This window comes from Molothrus ater, chromosome 3, assembly GCF_012460135.2.
Source record: "Molothrus ater isolate BHLD 08-10-18 breed brown headed cowbird chromosome 3, BPBGC_Mater_1.1, whole genome shotgun sequence".
Classification (NCBI taxonomy): domain Eukaryota; kingdom Metazoa; phylum Chordata; class Aves; order Passeriformes; family Icteridae; genus Molothrus; species Molothrus ater.
In genome coordinates this window covers 1,348,701-1,372,459 of record NC_050480.2, presented here as the reverse complement: position 1 = coordinate 1,372,459, position 23,759 = coordinate 1,348,701, and the positions used below count along the sequence as shown (strand labels likewise).

At 44.0% G+C, this 23,759-nt stretch overlaps 1 protein-coding gene across 1 annotated transcript; it reads right to left on the bottom strand.

Annotated features, from left to right (window-relative positions):
- Positions 1–983: 983 nt before the first annotated feature.
- Positions 984–21,854, bottom strand: TMX4 (thioredoxin related transmembrane protein 4). Its single transcript, XM_036380105.1, has 8 exons — positions 21,640–21,854; positions 12,452–12,567; positions 9,284–9,329; positions 8,397–8,525; positions 7,672–7,717; positions 6,125–6,226; positions 4,892–4,955; positions 984–4,459 (listed from the first exon to the last, which is right to left on the bottom strand). Exons 1-8 carry the CDS (start codon positions 21,822–21,824, stop codon positions 4,182–4,184), a joined length of 966 nt encoding a protein of 321 aa, XP_036235998.1. The 5' UTR covers positions 21,825–21,854; the 3' UTR covers positions 984–4,181.
- Between the last annotated feature and the right edge of the window lie 1,905 nt (positions 21,855–23,759).

Genomic DNA, 23,759 nt, shown 5'->3' with positions numbered 1-23,759 from the left:
GCAAAACACAACTTCCTCCCCAGCAGAAGGGAATGACAGCACACACTACCGGGCAGCTGCATTCCCAGAGCTGGGACTTCACACTGGTCCAGTTCCAGAGTGAAAAATGAAGCTTTTCTACCACTTCAGTTCTCTTCAGTCTTTCCCCTATAAAACTAGAGCTTGGATTTGCCTGATTGCCTGAACCTGATCAAAACCTGATACAATTTTGCCTGTAGTATTCCACATGCTGTTTTCATGGAGAAAATTCCATATTCTCACATCACAAAAGAGAACAAGGAGCTGATGAGACAGCAAACAAAATGCTCCCAAGGCTTCATTTGATACCATTCCAACTTGCACTTGGCATCCAGAAATGAACACAGCAGAAAAGAAGAAAAGCAAAGGGAGTGGCAAATGGCCCAGGTCCTGCAGCTCCTCCATTCACAAGGAGAGGCAGCTCAGGTAACTCACCTGAGCAGAAGGAATCCAGGTGCCAGATCCAGCAGCTGCTCCAAGGAGGTCCAGGGATGGTTCCTGGCTGTCCCTTCTCCCTCTGCACAGCTGTCCCTACAGCCTATTCCTGCAGCACTGCCTGGAATGTGAACCACAACCTGAGGATGGCTCTTTAGCTCTGTACATTTCTTGCTGGCCTCCAAATCCCAGAGGGAGTCAGCACAGCTTTGGCAGAGTCAGGGGATTTCTCAGGGAGGGGAAAGAACTACCTCATGTGCAGGTGAAGCCTTTAAGGGTTCAGTTATGTTGTTCTGCCCAGCTCCATTCTGAACCCCTGAGAGCCCTGGGTTCCTCCAGGGAAACCCTCCAAAAGGAAGCAATTCATTGATGTCCAGGTTCCTTTTAAAGATGTTAAGGAATTTTCACAAATCACAGCCTCTGTGATTAATTGGAAGATCAGCATTATTTAAAAAAAAACACCAAACCTTTTGTTAATGACACAGATGAGCCAACTCTGCACTGAGCAAATGAAAATTACACCAAGCAGGTCATAAATACAAAATTTTATGTGGCATTTCAGTAAAAATACACCTAAGTATAAATTTGCAACACTTTCATGTAACAGACAACCCTGTGTAACATTTCCAAGAAGAAAACCCACATAACACGTCCCACTCCCACAGGGGCAGTAGATACAGAGCATTCCAAGACACACATAAAAGTTTCATACAGATCCCAAGGACAGGAGGTTTGGAATGCTGGATGGATTTCAGCCTCTTGAAAAAGGAACCTGCCAGATTTTTTCCATGACTTGCTGTTAAGCATTCCCATTCCAGTGGCATGAAGCCCAATTGATATTTAAATTGCTTCTCAACAACTTTAAATTAATTTTGACACACAGCTCTAGTTCACAAGCCTTAAGGCCCTGTCCTTCATCAAAACATTTAGAACAGTGCCAACAGCAGCTTCTCCAAGGCCCTTTTGTCTATACTGAGGTTGAAAGAACAAGTTCCATTTCTTCATGATTAATCCTAACAGAACAGAGATAACAGTACACCCAGATTGCACAAAAGGTTGATCCTGACTTTTTGGAAACACACCAAGTTTAAAACTATTGTCATGGTCTAATTAGCACTATTCACATGATTCAATTAAAATGTGTTCTGGTGGAAAAATACCTGATCCTGGAAGGTATATTAACATGACACTCCTACTGCACAGCTAATAGTTTTTCTGTTAAAGACCAATTTAGCCTTTACAGTGTTTGCTGCCTGCTGTTTCTCAGATAAATATTGGTCAAAACTGACTATCTCCAGTAACACACTACAGTAGTTTCCCTACAAACGTTGGAGAGATCCAGGGTTGCACAGTATCACCTTTTCTGAGCAAAGCCTTAGCCACAGTTGGGTGATCTTTGTAATAAGATACACCAATGCACATCAAATAGGGTCAAACCCAGTCAAGCACGAATATTCCCTACTTTACTCATCAAAGCACAGGAAGAATATCCATCCTTTGTTCAAGAGCCCTCAGAAGCCTGACCAAGCTCATTTCTAGATTCACCAGACAGACCTAAGCTGCTGTCACCTGCTGCCTGCTTACTTAATCCCTGCCCATCGGTGATCTTGCAGCTCGGTCTGCCATGATGGAAAACACTCCCTATCTTTGGTTTTAATAATCCAAACCCAATGACAGAGGAAATGTGAGCAGAGGATTCAGACACACCACACAAAGGGGCTTCTGATCTCTCCCACAGCATCTCACAGACCACATGCCTTTTAGGACAAAGTGCCATTTGCGGGTTTGTTTGTTTGCTTGTGAAATCCACAGGGGAACCCAGCTCTTGGGAGAACACCTTTTTGTCTTCAAAGTGCACAGTTCTTCTCTTCAGACTGGAGTGGCCACAAAGTTCTCTTGGTTTCTGCAGACAGAAGTGTAGCTTTTAACAGGCTGCTGTGTGCCTCGCCTACTGCTGGGTCAGCTTTACACCTCTCACTTACATGGGACAACACCCAAACACCACAAGCTCTTCTCAAGATAGTGCAATGTGTAGATATCATCAAGTCTGTGTTTACACCTATGTAAAAGCACATTTACAGGTGTCCACTATATGGAAATCAAACTCCAGACTGGGAGTACTCCTTAAGAAATTTCAAATTCAGGATATGCAGTGTCATTTTCTTCTTTGAGCAGCTCTAGCAGACAAATGCAGAGTTCTACCATATAGTTTGAAAACATATGGAACAGGACATAGATGGGAAAGTTGAGCTTTCTTGGCAATTATGTTCTTTGTAAGCATTAAAAAACAACAACAAAACAGCTTTCAACACAAATTGGCCCTATTAATCTCAGTCTCAAAGGAAACCAGCATTTTGCATTTGCAGCTTCTAATAAGAGATGATCTCATCTCTGACTACTCTTTGTTCTTGAAGAACAAGATGAAATTCATGCATGTTAGCAAGGTTTATGCAACATATATATATATTTTAAAATAATATCAAGATTAGGACACATCTTACGTTCATGGTCATACATCAACAAAGCAGGAACGTACAGAATCTCATGGAGGGCACTCCTCACCAAAAACTTACATATTAACCCAAAGGAGTGATACACTGATATGTTTAATGACCCAAGTCTAACCACCTAATGCTGTCTACCTGACAAGCCATGTTCACCTGACACAGTTCAACACGTGCACATTTTTCTGATAGAAGCAGCAAAACCCAAAGCTCCTCACCCCTACCCACCTGTGCCCCCTCTATTTCCCCAACGTGATGATTGCAAAAGTAGAGAAGTGATCAAAGGTAAAAACCCTAAGTGCCTCTTCAGATGGCATCACTAAAGCAGCCTGAGCTCTGCCAAAAGCATTCCCAGCTGGAAATGGCAGGACTGCACTGCACATGACCAACTTGTACCGGCATGATAAACACAACTTATTGACTCCAAAGTGAGTATTTCCTGCTGCAATCCCCTGATGGGAATAAATTACCAAAAGAAAAAAAAAGTAGTTGTGCTTTGGCAAAATTTTCCCCCAACCAAAACAACTTCCTTTAAACATTCTAAAAGCTCCAGCACATTTTAAATATTTAGCTGCCACTCTCTTTCTGCCTGAGGTTTTAAATTACTCGAACTCCTTGGGTCAAACAACTCAAGCTGCACAGCCTCTGGATCACCAAAAACTGACACATCTGGGGGTGAGCTGCAGGATCAACTTCCAAAACAAATTCAAATAGAAAGGTGCTTCAGCTCAAAGTGATAAAAACAAACCCATGGTACACAACATTTCTGAGAGAAGACCAGTAAAGTGCCTCCTTTCACTAGTGAATTGTCTCTGTGCTTCTGTGGCATTTGGGAACAATCAACATTCAGACAGAAAAGTCACAATCCTGCCAAGCTACCATGGAGTTAAAAGTCCTGATTTGCCCAGGTCAGTCCTTAGAGGGACACACACACAATGATCATTTCAGAGCTGGTGAACTGAGGCTGACACCCCCTTTTTCTCTGAGGACATGGAACAGATAAGACACTGATTCTGATTGTCACAGCTAAGGTCACACAACACACAGCAAATGTGCTTATCAAAGAAAGTAAGCAAGTACTAAGCTTAAAAAAAGAGGAGCCTGCTGGCAGAGCAGAGCTTTGCGTAAACACCAACGACAAATCAAGTGTAAGCTCCAGCTTCAGACCCTGGAGGGGTCTGACACTTCTTTGGTCCAGGTGTGCAAGAGACACCACAGGGGAAGCTATAGTTCCTTCTCGGCGCCCTGACTCTTGCGCTGCCTCACTGCGCTTTCAGTCTCTGGTTCAGCTAACGGCTGCTCGCTTAAGTCTTCCGTTTCTTCTCCCCCTGATTCTTTTCCAAGTGCTAAATCCTCCTCTGACTCATCAGCACTCGAGTTTGCTGCATCTTCTCCATCTGAGAGATCTTGGACGTCGGCGTCCTCATCCGCAGAGAGCCGCGCGGCCTCGTCCGGCTGCTCCAGCGCCGCGTTCTCCGCGTTCTCCTTGCTGATTGCTTCTTCTAAACAAAGCAGAGACTGCAGTTAGACTGACTCCCACAGCAAAGCCTTCCTGGGCTGCAGGGACATGCTCTGAAATACTGATCAACATTATTACAATGGATTACAATTATTATTCCAACTGGGATTGGAACCAGTTGATCCTTAAAGTCCCTTCCAACCTGAACCGTTCTGTGGTTCTGCGATTGAAAACTTTTCCTTATTTCTCAGTTATTTCCTTAAATCTTCAGTAGCTTTCTCTTCCACTTCCATTACTTCTCCTTGCATGTCAGGCACAGATGGACTTTCACTTTATTCCACTGAGTTACAAACCTAGGACAAACCAATTTTACTTGGCTCCTGGTTCACACCTAAGATCCGAACAGGGTGTTGCCCTTTCTCCTACAAATTTACACCTGAAACTACAGCTCCTCAGCCTCTTAAAGAGTTCTTACCAGGTGTTTCAGCCAAGTGTTTTGACTTGGCTGGGCAGAGGCAGTCTGAAATCAAAACCAGGACCTGTGGAAAGGAAAAAGGCATTCATTAGCAATAACAAAAATGGCATTTATTAGCAATTGCAAAAGTCCCTGCACTCATTCCTTTTACATAGATATACACAATCAAATCTACAAAATGGTGTTCTCTTGCTTAGAGATATGAGCTAAATAAAAACATGGAACAAAGTGCATTTTCAGTGTGCACTACCCAGCATTCCCTGCCTTCTACTACCCATTTTCTGCCTCCTACTTTGCTAAATTTATTCAGTACTGACACTGCTCACAGCTGAAGAACAACTCAGAACACAGTTTGAGAATTTTTACTTTCTGAAAATTCATGAAAAAAATCTTGGTCAAGATTTCCTGTATTTTGGGATGTTATTCCATTCCTATCTCTGGCTTTCCAGTGCAGGTGTGTGTTCCACCTTCTGTGCTCATTATTTAACCAGCCCAGTGCAGAACTCAAAATGCAAGGAAGACATTTGTGCCTCACTGTCACATGCTAAGAATAGTGCACAGAAAAAGACAGAGCTGACACCATGTGAAAGAAATATATTTCAATCATTGAAAAGCTTTTTGGAAAGAGCTAAGATACTAACTTGACATTTTTTAAGCTTTTTCAGTTGGGTTTTTTTTAGTGAAGGAGTAAGAAAGAGAATTTCTTTTAAAACATGATGTTCACTTGCTCCTAGCTATACTAACTTGTTTTGCTCTCATCTGGTGAAAATCTACCATCCAGAAAAATGCAGCTGTTGAAATTGAGTAATCAAAAACATGTGCCTGTATACAACAGTTCTGTATGCACATTGAGTATAAAACATGGTTTTGCCTAAATTCAGATTTCAACTGCATTGAAATCACGTCCCAGAACTACTGGGAAACACACTGACATAATTTTTCTTTATTTCACTACTACTTGGGTTGAAGGGCAGAGATCCATATCCCAGAAACAACTCTTACACATCCTACAAGGAACAGTGACCTAGCAGCAGGCTAAACCAGTTACCAGCAGAACTGTTTGAACTGCCCTTGCAGTTGCAGAACACACTTGTGGAACTGGCAACTAACCTGAAAAAACCTAAACCCCCAAATCTCCAAAGCCTTCAAAACCATTTTTGTCCTTTGATTTTGAGTAACAGTGTGGCAGGAGTTCCAGTTAACTGAGAAAAAGAAAAAGTAATGTTTTCTTACCAAACCCAGGAGCAGGCCAATCAGTAAGGTAGCTAAGATGAAGATGGCATAGGAAACCCAAACATGAACTCCAAGAGTGCCAGTGAGGTAGTTATGAATTTGCTGGAAGTTAGAACAAGATACTTAATAACTTCATACCTAAAACCACTTAGGATTTCTACTGCCAACACCATTACATGCACTGCTGTCTGATTAAGAGCTTTCATTTAACAGCATTTATACTGAAGTCTTCCCCTTCTGACACCATTAAATCTTGGGGGTTTTTACTGATTTGTTGACATGAAAAGGCTTTTTAAGCAGAGGATGCACAATTCCTTCTCCCTAAGACAATTAGCATTACAGATGCCACACACAACCTTCCCTGCAGATGGATGGATGAGGAGCTTTGCAGAAAAGTATCACAACGTCCTTCATCTTTATGTGGCACCTGTTCATTAACTAAAATCAAACCATTCAGCTCTTAAGGTTTTTAGGTCTTAAAAGGAGCCACACACCCTAAGCATACAGTAAATAAATTGTTTCACTTCTAAATTTAAATATAATAACCCAAATACAGTATTAAGATTTCTTTCAATCTTTGGTCTGTTCCTCAAACCTACAAATCCAACTGGCTGAATCAAGCAGCACATGGAGTCAGTGAGCTGGTAGGAGGTCAATTATGACATTGAATCTCTTGCAAAACAAACCACAACCAACATTTACAGCAGTTTAAACACAAAAATTCCAGAGTCTTCTTTTTAAATGTCAGAACATCTTTTGATATTTGTTAAGGCCTAAGCAAAGACAGCAGAGCAGGAGGAGTGAGGAAACGTACACCTGAAATATTCATGTAAGTGGAACACAAATTAGAGGTTTCTTGCCAGGACAGTTAATATTACAGGAAGGAGACTACAGAGAAAAAACACCACTTCAGAGCAACCATGGGAGAGAAACATCAGAAGGCTATAAAAAGTAAATATTATCCAGTGAAAGAATCAAAAGATACACAACTCAGAGCTCTGCTTGATTCTATGTTACTTTGGTACTTTGTAGAAGGGATACAAACTTGTTCCAACTCTCACCTACATTTCTTTCCTGAGCACATGTTACAATAGTAACATATTTTGCTGCAATCATAAATACAGTCTCTCAATCTCACTGACACTCAAAGGTTTTAAGAGGATGTTCCCTGACCAGAATCTGAAAATTCTCAGTATTTGGATGCCATGAAAAACTTGGATAGTTCCCAAATGAAAGCATCTTTAAATATTTTAGTGTAAAATATGCTCTAATATTTTAAAGCACACGTCAGTGTAGCTAAGCATTTCTCCTTTACTTCTGATAATTACTCTATTATCCAAATTCATCATGTTCCTACACAAGTGGTGTTGCCAGTTTGAACCCCAGACTCAGAAATTACTAAAAAACCCCTGTCCTCCCTTCTCCTCTGCAACACACTAAGCAACTCCCATAAAATGATAATAAAAATATTCAGTTATGTATTGACTTTTGAACATATGATTATTAAGCATAAAAAGGAGTATGGAAAACAGCACACAGTTACTCACCCTGATCCACCCCGAGAAGTGAAACAGCCCTGCCATGCCATGCATCCTGGAACACAAGGAAATGAAAGGACAGGTTGACAGCAGCCCTGCAGCTCCTCTCCCCATCCCTAAATATCCTACAGCTCCTCTTCCTTCTCACACAATAAATAAGGACCCTCTCTGGACCTCTGATGTGAATTTAATCATTCTGGCTGAAGCCATTATGTACTGCAGGCCACTCACATCTTGGGTTCATCCTTTGTGTCATGCAAGCTTTCTACAATATTTCTAAGCAAATCCCTCTCTCTAAAAACAAATTCTTATACATCCTGTAAGCACTACACTGTTTGCTATTCCAAAGGAAGACAAAAGTCCTTCTTGTAAAGAAATAAACAAGAAACCCTCAAAGCTGAAGTACCAGTAGCCAGAAGTCATGAAGCAGTAATTTACATAAACACACACTTGATTCCAGGACTCGGCAGATATGAGAAATGCCACTTTACATAATGATCAGTGGCTGAATTTTTTCTTTTAATCTCTTTTCAAAGATGACATAAACAAGCCCCAGCAGGCACAAACAAAAGCAAACACAGAAAATAAGCTGCCTTTATAGGTGAGAAGCTGGGAATCAGGCTGTCAATACTGATGGCTTCTCCAAGTCTAAGGAATAAAGGCCTTTTGTCTTTAAACTGTCAACACAGGACCCTCAGTGAATAATGAGATAATTTTCAAAAACCAAGTGTTACATTATAGAAGATGGAGACTTCCATCCTGCTACAGGCTCCACAGCTTCCCATTTCCTCTCCAAGATGTAGCCTTGGAGATCTTCCAGGGTCCGGGAGCCACGGTATCTGCGAAACACTCCATCGTTGGCACTGCAAAACAAACGCCATCAGCACACACAGCCCCAAACTGCGGGGGGAAAAACCCACCCAAAACCCCACAGACATTACAGACCTCACTGGCGCAGAGTGAGGGGTTGGGAACTGTAATCCAGCATGGAAAAACCTCAGGTTTTAAACAGCACGGGGTTCTGCCATTTATAAAACTGCTGTTTTTCTTAAATATTCACTGGCACTACAGCAAATACACAAAGCACGTGAGGTTAACAACCAAACCATTTCCAAATACAAGTCAGAATTAAAAGTGCACAAACACATGTATTTGACAAACCACTATCACTGAGGCTTAGGGCAGGGGGCGAAGTCCATGTGATAAGAGGAAAATCCCAAAAGGATACAAACATACTATTCAGTGCACAACACAAAACCCAGTGCAAAACAACAACTAAAACTCTTTAGTGCAATACAACATGTATTTGTTTGTGTATCTGCACGACTCAGAGTGCTCTGACTTAATGAAGGGTTCAGTATTTTAAGGATGGCATCACCTTATTAGAGAAGAGATAGAGCAAATGTTTTCTCTGCTCCATTTTTAATAGTATGGAGAACAGGGAAACTTTGTAAAGTCATTTAAACTAAAGAAAAGCCTCACATGAGGATTTCATCATGCAAGCAAAGCTACAGCAACCTGAGCTTTAATTGAAAGTCACTATTCCTTCATTTCCCCCTACTTTCCAGTTATAGATTAAATCAAACGACAACAGCTGCAGTTCCCAGTATGACACACTTACTGGTAAATTGTAGGAAGTGTTGTGACAAAGAAACGACCACTCAAGCCTAGAAAGGGAAGAAAACCACACAAACAGTTCAGTAACACTGAAATTTCTCAGCAGTCTGACTTATCTATAAACAGCAACATATCTGTGTTTTAGAGCAGGCTGCACAGCTTTCCCCACTGTTTTGTAAATACAGGTTAACAGTTTGTCTTCAGATATACCACAAACAGCAACAGATGCTGAAGACTGGTTATAAATGAAGGAAGAACATTTAGCTCGAAGGATGTTTACTGGGAGGCGATTTCCTTCATCAATGGGTTTGTCTCCCCTGTATTTGCACACAGCTGAAGTTTTGGACCAGCCCAGCATTAGATGCACTCAGAGTCCATCAGAGAGGGCTGAATTCCTATAGGCAGTAATTCATATAAAGTACCAGTGTAAAGAGTATGGTTATTTAGCTTTGCCTTTTAGAAAAGTCTGTGAAAATCTTCTGGGAAATGAAGGCCTTATGCAGCCTTCAATAAAGCAAACAGCTCTAGGCAACAGAATTAGCCATGGAAAAGTATTGTAGCAAGAGTGTTTCTGCCTTGAGAGACAAAGATGAGCCACACTGAAATAAGCCAGGTATTTTTACAAGTTTCACTGGTAATGTCTTCCTCAGTGTGAATGCCTCTATGGAATAGACAAAAAAAGGGTTATGGCTTTTTCTGTTGTTTGGTATTTTGTTTGAAGACATGTAAAGCAAATGATCTTTAAAGTTCCAGAAAGGAAAGCTTCTTTACTTCAGCTTTTGAGCTCTCTGCCTGTATTGCTACGAGAGGCAGGGTGATGAAAAACTTTCTGAAACAGCTAAAAGTTGTGCCAGCACAGGGAGAGATAAAGCAAACAAACCCACAAGTGTAGCAGCAGAATTAATAAAGCAGACAGCACAGCTGCACGAGGAAAAGTGGGTGGAGAGACACAAAGAACATAATTAGCTCAACAACAGAGAAAGTCATGGGAACACTGACAGGCTTTTAGAGTTCATACAAATGCCACTCAGGCAGAGGAAATAAAACAGCTCAAACCTCTCACCTGTGGCCTATCCTAGAGTGAACACCTCAGAAGCACCTCTAAAATCTAATAGTTATGAAATGCATCTAAGCTCCCCCAGTATTTTTGGTGGAGGTTTGCTGGTTATCTAAGGCACCTCCCTAGATTGATAAAACTAGATGTGAGTCAGCTATAAAACTTAAGAACACATGAAATTGTTTTGGTGCCTGTTGAATACAGTCTTGAACTGGCTACAGTTAAGCATCTGCAAATCAGAAACCAGACATCCACTATGAAACCAGCAGTTAATCAAAAATTCAAAAACCCTTTTATCTGAGGTATTTCAGAGGTATGCACATCTCTGAAAATGTACAAAGAATAGAGATGTCATCTAAAACTCTAGCTGCTTTCAGCCAGCAACTACTAAAAGAAGACACAAGATCCAGAAGTCTTGTCGTAATTGACAGATAAGTGTTGTGATCAGGAGCTTAGCAAAGGCACCACAAATATGCAGAATTTAAGGGTCCAGAAGCATCTCCACTATGTGCTTGTTCCACACTGAACGTTTCAATGCAGAAGATGAGGCAAGAGGAAGCACTTCAAGGCTGGAACATCAAGGACTGAAAGCTGCTGTGAAGCCATTAAGACTCTGGTGGATTCATTCTTCAGGCATCTCCTGCAATTAAGCACCATGAATGGCCACTTTCTCCTGCCACTTTGGGAAGTGCAATTTTATGTAACTCTGCACTCATCTCGTGGTTTTCCCCTAATTTAACACATTTTGACTACTTTCAATTCAATGAAGGGGTTACATAACTAACACTAATTAAAGTACCATTGTGCAATCAAGAAAGGAGACAGAGCAATTAAACACAACTGAAAGGCTGATGCACAGCCCACAGTAAAAATACCTCAGTAACTTTGGAGAGCTCCATAGAAACTCATATCTTCCAAATTACATCAGCACCAAAGGTCAAACACGTAATAAATGTTTGCTTTCCAGTTTGAGCATTCCTTACTTCTAGAAGTGCCTGCAGCTCCCAGGGCTGAGCTGGATGTTGGAGGTTTATTACATGAGCTTTGGTACAAATTCATCGTTTTGGTCAGTCCTTTGACTCAGAAGAAATTCATGCTTAGGGGTCAGGACTCCCAGCAACATTAGAAATCCAAGTATTAAGTTTACATCTATTTAAACAAGGCAATATTAAAACTCCTCTGTTTATTACACTATACAATTATTAGTATATGCAGCTTTTTGACACCAGATCTTTTCTATGCTTGTGAACTTTTAACAAGACATGAACCTACACAGGGTCTAGAGCAGCTGGCACTGTCTTGTCAATTTAGATTGCTGATTCTGAGACAAGGTTTTGACACAGTAAATCTGTTCAGCATGTATTCAAGTAATAAACATTTTTCATACACTTTATAAAGCAAAAGCAAAGAAAAATCAGTAAAGTCTGGCTTTTTTTTTTTTCTAATAACATCTCATCTATCAGTCTTTTGATACTGCTGATAAAATCCTTTATCCCCTTAAAGCCCAAACAAGCATGAAGCATTCCCAGGAGACACAGAGGTTTATACAATATTAACATTGCTTGTACAAAGACACACTCAAAACTCTGAAGGGAGACACCAAAGGAATAAATTAGATTGCACTCGTTCTTCTGTGAATAGTTAGGGAAGGGATTTTAATAAACATATTTGCATATGTGCGTCACCAACAGGAAACAGCAATAACATCTGTAATATAAAGCACTGCCACAATTAAAGCAGGCAATAAACCAGCAACATGCTGGAAACAGTAACTTCATTAAAGCAGGCTTGCTCTACCACACCCTGAAATTCTCCCAACGGGAAGCCACAGAGCTGGAATCTTCTGCAGACAGGTTGAGGAATGAGACAGGCAACAGCTTCCAGTGCAGAAGATTAAAATAGAGAATAAGCCTCTTGTAAGTCAGTATTAAGCCAAATCACCCTCCCAATTCTCTAATCCTTCAAATTGAGTTTACAAACTTCAGCTCAGAAATACGAACTGTACGGAGAAACAAAGGGTGTCGAACACTATTGTGACTTGGAAGCCTAATTAAACAGTAAATGGTGGTTGTGCTGAATAATCCTGCTCCTGAGGCACTCAGCTGGATGCAGTACCTGGCTCCTGAGTGACATCCACTTTGCCGACGGTGATGCCGAGCCGCTCGCTCTCCTTGGCAAAGCTCTCCCAGGTGGCCTCCAGCTGCCGACAGGCCGGGCACCAAGGGGCGTAACTGAGGGGGAAGGCAGGGAGAGACTGCATACTCTGCCATTACACACATGCAAACTGATTTATCATACAGAGAACCTACAAACGTGTCAGTCACAAAGGAAAAACCCACAGTTTCTCTTAATCAAGTCTACTGAATAAGACCATCTAAGTTTTTTATCAATCCCTATGTTCCTCCCCATGTTATTAGAACAAAACAAATCAGATGTGAGAAATTCATATCCAAACTCCTCACCACTTGTGATTTATTCTATTTACATAGGAAATAAAATACATTTCCATGGCAGCTATCTGAATTATTGAAGCAAGGCTGTCCTTTGAAGCAGCATCCTTCATCACAACATTTTGTATTGATTTCCCACACCTCAGAACTTCCTGAAATTGCATTTGCCTTAACCCACTACTCCATACATCACAACATGCCCTTTTCGATAGCAGCCATGAGAGACTTTAAAAGAGCACACATCAAACTCCTGCTGCTCATACTTATCATCCTGTTTTTACCCAGGATTCATTTCAGAAACATAGGAGTGCTCTTTTCAAGAGCTGAATTTTCTACACTCTCAACCAGAAGAATTAAACCAATTTTGCACCTATTGGGAATATCAATCTGGAAACAGAGCAGCTAATATAAAAGATAAAATTGATAGTAAAATCCCTTTTGCCACCTTTCTGTATTTTAGCCCAACTTGGTTGGCCAAGTCTGCGTGAAACCTGTGCAGGGAACCAGGACTGGGAGGTACAGACTGAGCTGGGGCAATTGCCCATGCACAGACTAAGCCTTTTACCAATGAGGAGGGACCTTTACAGGCTTCAATCTGATTTACCAGGGCAGGAATGGAGGTTTCTGGCAGCAAAAGCAGTGAGTCTAGGGACACCCTGCTGGTCACAGGGCTCGACAAATACCACCATGAAAGCAGTGAGTCTGGGGACACTGTCCTGGTCACAGGGCTCCACAGATGCCACCATGAAAGCAGTGAGTCTGGGGACACTGTCCTGGTCACAGGGCTCCACAGATGCCACCATGAAAGCAGTGAGTCTGGGGACACCCTGCTGGTCACAGGGCTCCACAGATGCCACCAGGAAAGCAGTGAGTCTGGGGACACTCTCCTGGTCACAGGGCTGGCTCCACAGATGCCACCATGAAAGCAGTGAGTCTGGGGACACTGTCCTGGTCACAGGGCTCCACAGATGCCACCATGAAAGCAGTGAGTCTGGGGACACTGTCCTGGTCACAGGGCTCCACAGATGCCACCATGAAAGCAATGAGTCTGGGGACACCCTGCTGGTCACAGGGCTCCACAGATGCCACCATGAAAGCAGTGAGTCTGGGGACACCCTGCTGGTCACAGGGCTCCACAGATGCCACCATGAAAGCAGTGAGTCTGGGGACACCCTGCTGGTCACAGGGCTCCACAGATGCCACCATGAAAGCAATGAGTCTGGGGACACTGTCCTGGTCACAGGGCTCCACAGATGCCACCACACTCCCCCATCCATTGCAAAGCACAGAAACCCATTCCCTCCTGGGCAGAGTCCAAGATGCTGAGCACAGAACCATCCCTAGGAACTCGCCCAAGGTTCTCCACTCTTTGGTTCATCTGCCACCCCTGCTGTGTGACCCAGGGACTGGCAATGCCTGTTCTCCGGCTCTCAGGAATGCTTACTTCCCTACTGGCTGCAGACAGAGATATCCCCTGCCACCCCCAGAGGTTTCATATCAATAAAGCTTCATGTAAAACAGGTCATTTCTCACAGAAGAGGTGGAATTAAATTTACTCTGCATGCCTTGGGGTAGTTTTTAAACTCCTGTATTTAAAAAAGGCAATCTTGTCACTTGGCAGTTTAAAGAACGCAAATTAAAAATGCTAGTTTTATTTAACTGTGAAAGCTTCTATCTTGTCTTTTTAAGTCAACATCACTCTGTGTGAAAGCATCTGCAAAAAGGACATAAATCTTATCCTGCCAAGAGACAGCCCCTCAGTACCTTCCCAAAAGATGCTGGAAACAAGTCTCACATGCAGCAATGCTCTCCATTGTGCTGCTGGCCCAGAGAGAGCTTTTAATAACAGTCTGACAGGTACTGTACTTTACAAGCAGGATTATTTCATTATACAAGCTTGACTGATAAATAAGAACCTGCTAACATCCATCAGATAATGCAGCTGGTGTTGATCTAAAATGAAACAGAAGCTTGACTGTTTTCTAAATCCAGCTTCTCCAGATGTCTCAAATTCACACCATGAGATTTTCAAGATGAATACATCCTTTAGCCTTTTTAATCTGATTTTGGAATAGAAATTTTGACTCCATCAAAACTTATATTTATATTTGACATGCATGAGCATTTCTCCTGAATGAAGTGGAATATTCAATATACAACTAACACTTATATGATTGAAAATACTTCCTTTAGATCAAAGCAGCATGAAAATATACCCATGTCACAGCTCAGCAGTGACAGGACCTAACAGTGAACTTCACAAAAAGCTGTGGTTGTTGGCTGTCTAATTTCAAGTATCAGTATTGGACATGGGATGGCAATAGTTCCATATAATGCTGCAAGATCCAGCCACTCCAGCTGAACACTGGCACAGATAACCAGGAATAAATATTTGCTTTACATTCCTGAAATTACACATCCAATTCCTGCCAGCCAGGAAACAGCCTGTCCCCACACGTTCAAGAGAGAACTTGTAACAGATTTCTGCCAGAGTTCCCACTGCTGTTTACCTCAACACCCTCACCTTCCTGAAGCTTTCATGTCTGCATTTGTGGTGCAGCATCAAGGAATCCATGCCTGCCCCCTGGATATAACAAATAAATTACCTTACCAAAGCTTTATTGTGTCGCTTCCTCAGTCTTAAAATACTGAAAAAGTGTAAGGGGAGGTAAGTTACTAAACAGTAAAATACCTCACACACTTAGGACATCTTATCAAAAGTTTCAAAAACTTTCTGCACCCCAAAGGACACTGAGGGAAGTACTTTATTTCAACAGGCTTTTTAGAACTGTGGCAGATTTGTATTTCCACAGAAGTTATGGTACAACTACCATTCTTAAATCCATAGAAAGAAACATCATCTGTAGGAGTAGGGAAACAGACCCTCATGTCTGCTGTGGAACCAGTCTTTGTTTCAAGGCACAAAATGCAAGAGCAGGTCTTGGGCAAAAGCAGAAGTACCCAAATTTCTTCTGCCATACCCCAGGCAGGCCAGGAAACAATGAGCACTTGGTCAACAGCACCAAATTTCGGGCTCTCACTCCCATTGCTCCTGCCTGGGCACAAGGGGGTAGCTCTGCTAACCTGCAGGCACACAGGGTACAGTGCAAAAGGTGTGACAAGAAAACAGGCCTCCCCAAGTCAAAAACCAAAGCCTTCTGGAATTTAAATCAGGTCTTGGGCACTCTGTTAAGGAAAGAAAGTTTTCAGTAGCCTGTTACACATGAACAGGCAATTTGCTGATCTCCATCACAGCTACGAGGGACACACTGCCAAACTATTCACCGCGAGCAGGTACTGCACATTCCTCAACACACACACCTCATCGCTGATGCTTCCAGAGCTCTTCCACAGCAGTTTTACAGCTGAAACGCTCTCACACACGGCCAGCCCTCCTTAAAAAAGGCAGCAAACATGTATCACTGCAGCAAGACTGACCTCAGCAGACTAAAGCCACTCTTCCCAAGCATCCAGGTGTTTTCTCCTACTCCTCTACAATACTGAAAGCTTTTGGCAGAGGGCATAAACAAAGCACTTGAAAAGCAAAGTTTGAAGCTCTCAGACTCAGGCTTTGCTTTTAACTTCTATTTATCTCTGATCTAAAGCACAAAATAACCTTTGGCTTTCAAATACCAACAACTTCACTGAGGCAGTACAACAAAACCCAGTCAAGTGAAACCAGTTTGAGCAAAGGTGCCACTCTGCCTATCGCCCCCAGTGGATCAGCAAGCACAAAGACTTTGCTAAGATGTACTGATATTTTCCAGCTCTGAGCCTCTTCTCTCTCTGCTTGCACCTGCCTGGCTACTGAATTCACCATTTCACTCCTTTTCAAGTACATTTAACTGACTCTCTTTATCTGCCTTCTCACTACCATGACCAACAATAACAGATGTAACCTTGAGTACCATTCCACACTTGGCTCAAATGGCAATTTCACCAAGCTGCACAAATCCAGGAGAAAGGAAAAACAGCTCATGGATATCAACATGAGAGGATTTGCTGAACAGAACACAGCAAAACTTCCTCAAACCAAGCTGCTTGATGGAGCTCATATTGGGAATGCTATTTTAATAAGAGCAAAAATGTGGGGACAATACCCAACAGAATGGTAAAAGCGGTATCAGAATTAAATTCTTATCTTTATTGTTTTAAATAGTTTTGCTTTATTGCTACAGATCTCACAAGCATACAAAATGGGGGAAAAAAAAAGACAATTCCAAACACAGCTAGGTCTTGGGGCAGGATTGGCAGCTTTGTAATGCCAACAAAAGAAAAGCTCCAGAGCAACTGTGTGGTTTTAATGACTTTCCAAGTGAGCAGGTGGCAGCCAGAGATACAGAAGTTGGTCCCTTCATTTACCCCTGTGGATCTGTATCACCACAACACAAGCCCTGGAAGCTGTCAGGGAGCTTCCTGCCAAGTGCCAAACCCCTCCAAACCAGACAAGGCTTTTTTTAAAAAAAGAAGAAATTATTTTTAAAATAGAAAGCAAATCAATCAATGAAAAATTATGCTAATTATTCTAGAGCTTCAGCAGATTAAGTTACATCATTCTATATATTTTTAGGTCCCCTTCTGCACCGGTTTTGTTTCTGCTACTAAGTATATTTCAGCATCCCAGTTTTGCAGTTTTTGTTCAGCCAATGCCCTGCACAGCACTCAACTATGCATTCAATTATTAAATAAAATCTTTGGTCACTTCCTCTGGACTCAGCCAGCAGCGCTGCAGAGGCTTCAAAACCAAAACAGAGTTTTGATAACTTGATTTTCATTCCCCCTGGTTTTTTTGCTTTTATTGGGTTTCGGGTTGCTGGGTATTTTTCAGAACAGAACAAGGAAAAGCCTGGACACTAACAAGAAGTAAAAGACTAGACACCCTTAGTGACAGAAAATTCTCAACCTCGTTGAATCCTTAACTGACAGCAATTGTTAAGTATTTAGCACATCGTTTGGGATTTTATTTACACAAAGTACTTCAAGGCAACTGATTAAACCATCCACATGCCAAAACACTCCATTTCATTTTTAGCACACTCCCTTGAAGCTACAGACTAGAGGTGCTGGTGGGAGGCTGAACCCTGGCAACCAACTGGCCACGGAGACAGCATGGCAATGTTTCATGATAAGTGACAGGGAAAAAATAAGAAGCGCTCTTACACTGTAAGAATAATAAGCCTTAGAAACACGACTATTAACTGGTCTCCTGATTTTCACCTGGCTGGAACTAAAATGGACAATGAAGACATTGTTTTTCAGGTGCACACAGCAATTGGTCTGTGCTGAAACAAAGGGGAGCCAAAACATTTAATACCCGATGTGGGAACAAGCACAGGAAGTACTGCAGATGCACCAAGAGCATAAACAGTTTCTTTTGCCACCAGAGGCACGAAGACAACGAGTTCATTGATAGGCTGGGTTTTCCTGTTTGCTTGTTTTAATTTACCTCAAAAAGAAGAGGATGTTAAATTAAGATAAATCAAGTTTAGAACAAGTTTAGTTTACAAATGCAAAACGCACTTTTAAGTAAGCAGACCAGAAGTTAGTTTTCTGTGTTCTAGACAGACACAATATTAAAGACAAAAAGAAAACCCATCATATTAATGAATCATTATCTCACAGCTACAGAAAAAGGGAAACTTTTAAACACAGCTCATTCCAGCATCACACACACAGCACTCCAGCCCAGACCTGTGTGCTGTGATAGCAACGACATCCAAAAAATGTTGCAATGTCTGGCAGTTACAGAACCTTCTCCAAAACATTTTTATCAATAAAATGCAGCAGCACTCCAGGGCCTGCAATTTTTCCAGCTATGAATAACGAAATATTTACAAAAAGCCAGCCGAGTACACACACCTCAGCTAGGGGGAATGAAGGAAGAAAAATCCTATTTCTGCTACAGATGCCACACACAAGTAATTGCAAACTTAAGTTTCTCTATTTATGCACCTGGGAAGAACAAAAAAGTGGAATTACACGGTGATTTTCCACTTTCCCAAATAGAAAAACTGACATTAAACAGCAGCTGTACCTGTTCTTACCACAGCAGGAGGCTTCAAAAGGGCAGCTGATGAAAAAACTTTTTTTTTTCATGAAGATGCTATAGTAACATTTGCATTTAAAAGAAGTACTGCTTGGAAAACAAAGGTGTTGTAAATAAATCGGAGGTTCTCCAAACAAATGAGGTGGTAATGGACATTACTGCAACACTGCCAGCCAGCCTGAGACAGCATGGAAGGAATGCATGGACTGACACTCAGGACTCCTGCGTGGATCACTGGCTCTAAAAACCAGCAGAAGCCAAAATCCATCAGAACGCAAACTGCTGCAAGAACTGGATTAGGCTGTGTTTGCTGCTCGCCCCACTTGGACTGAGAATTCCCGCCTGGAGTTTCTGCCACAAGCCCAATAAGGAATATTTAGGCAAGAGGCACACAGCTGCTGCCCATGGAAAAACTCACTGGCTGAAAGATGCTGCCTGCCCCAGCTTCAATTCCAAAATAAAACCGACTTTTCCCCCTTCTCTTAAAGATATTTTGACGATGAGGACGCGGAGCAGGGATGGGGAGGAAACCCCGATCAGATTTCACCCGGGAAGCGCATGGGGAAAAATCCCGGACCGGATCCAGCCGGGGAAACATTCACAAAATCAGTCCTAGAGCTCCAGCTCCCGCTAATTCCACACCGGCAGCACTGAGTTCGCACCCTCGTTAAAGAGAAAGGCTCCTCCTCCTCAGGAGAAAAGCAGAAAGCACCAGTAATGAACCACAGGAAATAGCGTGGAGAGCCGAGGATCTTTCACACATCAAACACCGAATAACACTAATTAGACTCTGATTTAAGCAGTGCACCAACGTGTACCATGCCCAGCTAACACTAAAGCTAACGCTGCCACCATTGCTATTCTCAGCAACCTCTCACTCCAAACCAAACACCTATTTTTCAATTGCAGTAAAGGCTTCCAAAGGATTCTAATTGTTTGCCACCCCAACCACTCCCGATTTCAGTCAGTTCCTCTCTTTTTTGTTCTTCAGAGGCATGCACCACTAGTTATTTAAATATTTTCTTTTAGAAATAAAAACTTTGAGTCACCATAAATAGCCTTCCTCCTTGAAACTCACCAACCTGTGTGTGAATCAGTAACTTTCACACAATTGCTTCCACGTTGGACTAAGCGAAAAAAAATCAAATTTAAAACAATTATTTTTTCCTCCACCTTTTAGATCCCAATAAATGAAGAGAGACACAGAACCCATTCTGAATCCTCAGCCACAACAGTTGGCATCCCTGGGTCACTATCAGGTGTCTCAAGATCGTTACCACCTATTCACGTGGTATTCCTGATTAACCTATTAACCACCTATGCACTGATTAACACCAGCGTGGACTAGGATCCTGAGCACTAAAGCCCAGGTGATATTCCACCTCGCTAACAAGAGACTGGAGATAAAACAAATCCAAGGGCAAGCCACAACTTTAAGTAGCTTGTTAAGTATTTAGGAGTTAGCACAAGTTCAGATGTTCAAACTGCTTTAAACTCAAGCACTTCCACAGAGTAGCACACGTGCCACAATAAAATCCTATTTTATAGCTGCACGGCCCACAGGTACCACGTGGCTGTACTGCCTACTTAAACTACTTTTTTATTCATTGCTGTCTTAAAAAAACCCTCAAGCGCCTTTCCCCCTTCTAAATACACGCAGGTGAGCAAAGCTCCACCAAAAATAAAGTCACATGCATTTCAAGAACTGTGTCACGTCCCAAGCAAAGCCACCACTCCGGTGCAGTCAGGCAGAAGTTAATGAAATCTGATGCATCTCACTTGAATGAGAACTCCGAGCTCAAGGCTGGGATATTATGTAATCCTGCTTTGGAAGCCCACTCCTGCTACATGTTCCCTACTGAATTCAGCCCTCCTGGAGCTCACACAGAACCCAGCGCCAGTCCCCGGTGGGAGCAGGGCAAGGGGCAGTGCTGGACACTGTTCCCTTTTAACCTTGGGCACTCGGATGAGAACCTGAGGGACAGCTGCTTCACAGGATGGGGAATGCTTGGGGCTGGAAGGGGACTTGGGCACCTATCCAGTGCCAACCCTGTGCCATGGGCAGGGACACCTTCCACTGTCCCAGGGTGCTCCAAGCCCCTGTTCAACCCCGCCTTGGACACTTCCAGGGATCCAGGGGCATCCACAGCTTCTCCGGGCAACCTGTGCCAGGCCTCACCATCCCTACAGTAAAGAATTTCTTCCCCAATACCCAATTTAACCCAACTATCTGTTAGTCTGAATGTGCTCCCCCTTGGTCTGTCATCGCTCTTATAAACAGTCTTTCCCCATCTTCGCTGTAAATTCCCTTCAGGTACTGGAAGGCCCCAGTTAGGTTACCCAGAGCCTCCTCTTTTCCAGGGTGAACAACCCCAATTCTCTCAACCTCTCCTCAAAGGAGAGAAGTTCCATTGCCCTGATTAACTCGGTGGCCTGCTCTGGGCTCGCTCCGACACTTCCATGTCCTTCATTCCATATCCCTCATTCCCCTCTGTCTGGAGTGACCCGTTTAACCTTGGGCACTCTGTGTCCACACAGCCGGGAACCGGCGGGTTCTGCCCGGCCATGCCCGCGGACCGGGCTGTGAGGCCGGGCACCGGGCACTGCCCGCCGCTCCCTCTCGCCGTGCCCGGGCAGCCACTGCCGGCGTGGGGAAGCTGCACGGCCCCTCCGCAGGGCGGGAAGGCCGGCCTGGCTCCCTTGTCCCCACAGCGGGGCTGAAGGCACCGGCCATGCCCGCAGGGAACTCCCCTCGCCCCCCCGGCCACGCTGCCTCCGAGGCGGGCGGGAAAGCGGCCGCTACTCACAACTCCAACATCCACTGGCCCTGCAACACCAGGCTCCAGTTGGAGCCGCACAGCACTCGCACGCTGCTCCGCGGCTCGCCGGGGCTGTAGAAGGACGAAGAAAAGCAGGCGGCGGGACCCAGCAGCGCCACGAGCAGCAGAGCGCGGAGCAGCCACCGCCCCTGGCGCCAGCGGCCCGGCGCCATCTTGCGCCCGTCCGCCCGCCCTCAGGAAGTCGGGGCAGAAGCGGCCCCGCGGGGGCGGTACCTGCGCGGGCAAGGGCGGCTCCTCCGGCCCGCCCCGCCCCTCACGGCCGGGCGCTCCCTGTGCCCGCCCCTCACGGCCGGAGCGGCCGGGCACCGGCCCCGAGCGCTCCGTGTGCCCGCCCCTCACGGCCGGGCACCGGCCCCGAGCGCTCCCTGTGCCCGCCCCTCACGGCCGGGCACCGGCCCCGAGCGCTCCGTGCGCCCGCCCCTCACGGCCGGGCACCGGCCCCGAGCGCTCCCTGTGCCCGCCCCTCACGGCCGGGCACCGGCCCCGAGCGCTCCCTGTGCCCGCCCCTCACGGCCGGGCACCGGCCCCGAGCGCTCCGTGCGCCCGCCCCTCACGGCCGGGTTTCCGGAGCTTGCTGTCCCCGGCGCCGTGTGGCGGGAGCTGGTTGAACAGCGGTGATATAGCTCCAGCGGGTGCTGTAAGGCACCGGCGCTGCAGGATTGCCCTAAAGCGAGTGCTGCCTTTTCCGAGGGGCTGTCACCCCTTACTTTCCCTTTTCTGCTTCTAATAAGAATCCAAGAGCAGAATCCCAGCGCTGTTTGGGATTCTGTCTAATCCCCCTGCCAAGGTGGGGATCGCCTGGAGCAGGTGACACAGGAGCACCTCCTACTATCATTACATTGCAAGGATTCTATATTATCAGAGTTTCATACCTTCTTGATGTTTCTCATAGGCAGTTTCTCTAGACATTGACTTGTCCTTGCCATGCTCAACTGAGTCTAGTCTTACTCAACCAACCTATCTACTCTTTTATAACACTTCTTATTGGCTACAGCTGTGGCCTGTTAACATCAGGCCTGCTCCTAATCCTTAATAATTGGCTCAACTGCAACTCTTTAGAGCATAAGATTACTTTCTATACTATCTTTAGTTACTTCTGTTCTCTCCCCCTACGCCTCCAGGTAAGTTCAGAATCTCTTCAGACAGCAATCCTCTATGGCCTCCCTAGGCTGCCTTTCTTAGTTGCTCTGTCAGCCTGAACATAAAGAATCTCTACATCATGTTGGGGTAAAACTCCTTGATGAATTCTTTACTCCGTTCCAGACGCATAATGCTGTGTTTTCCTTGACTTCAATGAGATTCCTGTCAGCCCTATCCTTCTGGCTTGTCCAGCTCCTTCTGAACAGCAGCCCTGCCCTTGAGTGGGATGATTGCACTCTTAACTAATGGAAATTAAGAGAATCGATTTCTTTACTTAGCCTGGTAAACTGACCAGGAAAAAATAAAAAAAAATAGAAGGGATCACCGTACAGGTCTAGGCTGCCTTCTTGTCTGTTGTGAAAATCTTTGTTTGGCTGGAGATTATCTTGGCATAGAAGTAACTTGTGCTGAACAATTTAATAATAGTTACTGCAACACAGTGCTGATAAGTCCTGTTGGTAAAACATTCACACATTTTTTCCCTCAGCAGAGGAAATATCACCTGTGAAGTTTGTTGCTCTTTACCAGTTTATTTTATGAGGCTCTTTCCATCACTCCTGTATTTCCCCACAGGATTCTGGCTTTGATCAAACCTTTCCTTAAAGCCCAAGTGTTGGTCTAGCCTTTATTGTCACTGAAGCAGACTCAGGGTCAATATTTGGTGACAGAAGCAGAATATGGCCCTACCACCACTCTCACTATGCAGAAATGAAGCCATCACAGAATTTTTTTCTCTTTTGTTACCTCTCAGGAGTAATGAGGCCTCTCCCAATGACTCAGTGACACTCTCCTCACCAGGTATTCCAACAGTACCTGCCCTGACCAAAGAAGAGTGTTGCTGACAGCTTCCCAGCACTGCAGAGATCCCTTCATTTTTTGAGCAGTTTTGCCACTGCAATTAGTGCCAGCTGAGGATTAAATAAGTAAAAGCCTCTCAGAACATGACC